General features: G+C 50.8%; 1 protein-coding gene across 1 annotated transcript; it reads left to right on the top strand.

Annotated features, from left to right (window-relative positions):
• Positions 1-335: 335 nt before the first annotated feature.
• Positions 336-2,102, top strand: POSPLADRAFT_1076698 (hypothetical protein; the record flags this gene model as incomplete). The annotated part of the gene is made up of 10 exons (XM_024482941.1): positions 336-674; positions 735-848; positions 905-983; positions 1,040-1,196; positions 1,259-1,424; positions 1,479-1,578; positions 1,626-1,738; positions 1,793-1,856; positions 1,908-2,026; positions 2,078-2,102. Coding segments are annotated over exons 1-10 (1,260 nt in total), but the record flags the coding sequence as incomplete, so codon positions are not given.
• Between the last annotated feature and the right edge of the window lie 107 nt (positions 2,103-2,209).

Raw genomic sequence — 2,209 nt, 5'->3', positions numbered from 1 at the left:
TCCGACCGGTTCCTTCAATCTCACCCATGTCGATTGGTCTGCAACCATTCTGCTAAAGATACTCTCACCAGATTGACCTTCTGTGCAAATGATCTTAATGACCCGCTACTTATGCAGCATCGTTTTTGTTGCCAGCCGTCAGCAACTGACACCTCGCTCGGAATCGCGCTCTCGGTATCACAGCGCTAGTCTGTTCTGTATCAAGGCACTACTATCTGAGGCTGCCACTCTGGGACGCTTACATGTGATGTCGTTGAAGGTGGGGATAAGTACTTAAAGCCTACGCATCTTCCCCACGAGTCGAGACCCCCCACAACACTGCGAACATCTCCTGTCCGCAGACCCATAAGCATGGCCATATCCAACGATATGTCTCTGTTATATAAGGCCAGTGCGGATTCACCCCCGTCTTCAATACCTGCCCATGAAGCGACGGGCTTGAGGTGCACCACAGAGTCGCTGTCCGGACCCGCATTTTATCAGATAGGGTCCACGATGCGCACTCGACCACTGGTTTCTGTGCAGTACCTGAAGGCACATCTGTGCTTACTTGGTGCATTCAAGTCTCTAAGAACCTCCGTCGAGAATGCTGGAGATGACCAACTTCTTATATTGGCGCTGGGACTGGATAAGTCACAACGGTGGTCATGGTTTGTTGGCCTTGCGGTAGACCGGCAAGTCGAGCGAGAGACTTTGTTGAAGTGAAGCTAATAGTCTCAGTTGTCGTTGTATAGCTTCCATCGCTGGGTAGAAAGTGTCGAATACGGACCCTTGAGATCATGGGTCGACACAGAACTCCCGCCCCTGGACGTCTTGATGATATGGCACGCGTACATGCTCAATCCTCGGTATGTATTCTTGAACCCCCCAATTGACAGGATTCGTGCTCAAGGGATATGGCCAGATGGTATGCAGAAGACTGCGAGCGTTTGTCGCTATTGAACAATCTGAGGAGACTCGGGGATAGGTTAATTCCTGCGGTGGTAAATTGGAATAACATACGGTTCATGCATGCCTGCTCATCTGAGTATTTGTACAGATCGAGATAGGTGATCCGTCAACATATCAACCAGGCGCGGATCGTGTTAGGGTCTGGCTGGCCAAAATCGGCACGCCGTGGGACGCTCTGGAGGCCGCTCGACACATGTCCCATCGTCAGATTAGTTGCCCTCGATGTTCGGTGTCGGTGAACACACGTGAGTCATCTTTTGTGTCCGCGACCGCCAAGCTGCCAATACTGAGTGTGTGTGCCATACAGCATATCTCACGTCCGAAGGAACTGGATATGCTCAACATAATTTCGGGGTGAACTGTTCGGAGTGCGGGTTGTTTATCACGAAGGAGGGCCTGGGTCTGGCGAAGTTTGCGGGAGACCTGGTTTCCGATTATGAAGTGCCGCATTCCGGATATGGTGCATATCTCGCGTAAGGTCACCCATCGATCCTCATATATGTATGTTACTCATGATCACGATACAGTGGAACACTCCACACGGAATCCAAGATCACTGACGAAGATCATGCTCGACGAATTAAGGATGCTATCATCAGAACCAGAGAGTTTGAGTCAGGAGTCAAGGTAGTATCAATCATTCGCCATCGTGTTCCGGCCTAACAGCCCTTCAGCAAGTCGAACGCGAACAATGGAAGCGCGAGATACTAGAGAGGTTCAAGTACTCTACACAAGACGTCCCTTCCGCGGCATGCCAGCAGATGCTGGACGTTGGGGGGATGCGTACGTTAGTTTAAGACCTCACCAAGCTGCGAAAGAACGATCAATGAGCGATTCGCAGGGTCAAACGAATCATGGCCGCATACACTGACGACAGGCCATTCTCCGTGGAGCTCGTCGGCGCTGTGAGTGTGTCTCCCAACACAGATGCCTTTCAACCTGACTGTTTTTTTGAGGTTATCCGACAATGTTCGTTCATAGACAAGATGCACAACTTCGGCTGGACGGCTCCTAGCTTCCTTAACAATCAACAGGATGAGGTTGTCTTGGTTAATGCTGTCGCTAGATACCATGCGTAAGGTCCTTCCCATACCGTCGCTTGACACGTTAATGGATTCTCGCGTAGTTTCCTAGATCTAATGGCAATATCTCCGGCCCTCCTCCTCGTCCCCACACTCGACATTGATTTGGCATGGCACTCCCATCAGCTTACAGCGAGTAAATATGCGCAAGACTGTCGCGACACAGTGGGTCGATA

The sequence above is a fragment of the Postia placenta genome, assembly GCF_002117355.1.
Source record: "Postia placenta MAD-698-R-SB12 unplaced genomic scaffold POSPLAscaffold_92, whole genome shotgun sequence".
NCBI classification, from domain to species: domain Eukaryota; kingdom Fungi; phylum Basidiomycota; class Agaricomycetes; order Polyporales; family Adustoporiaceae; genus Rhodonia; species Rhodonia placenta.
The sequence above is the reverse complement of the archived record's forward strand: the minus strand, read 5'-3'. Positions and strand labels throughout refer to the sequence as shown.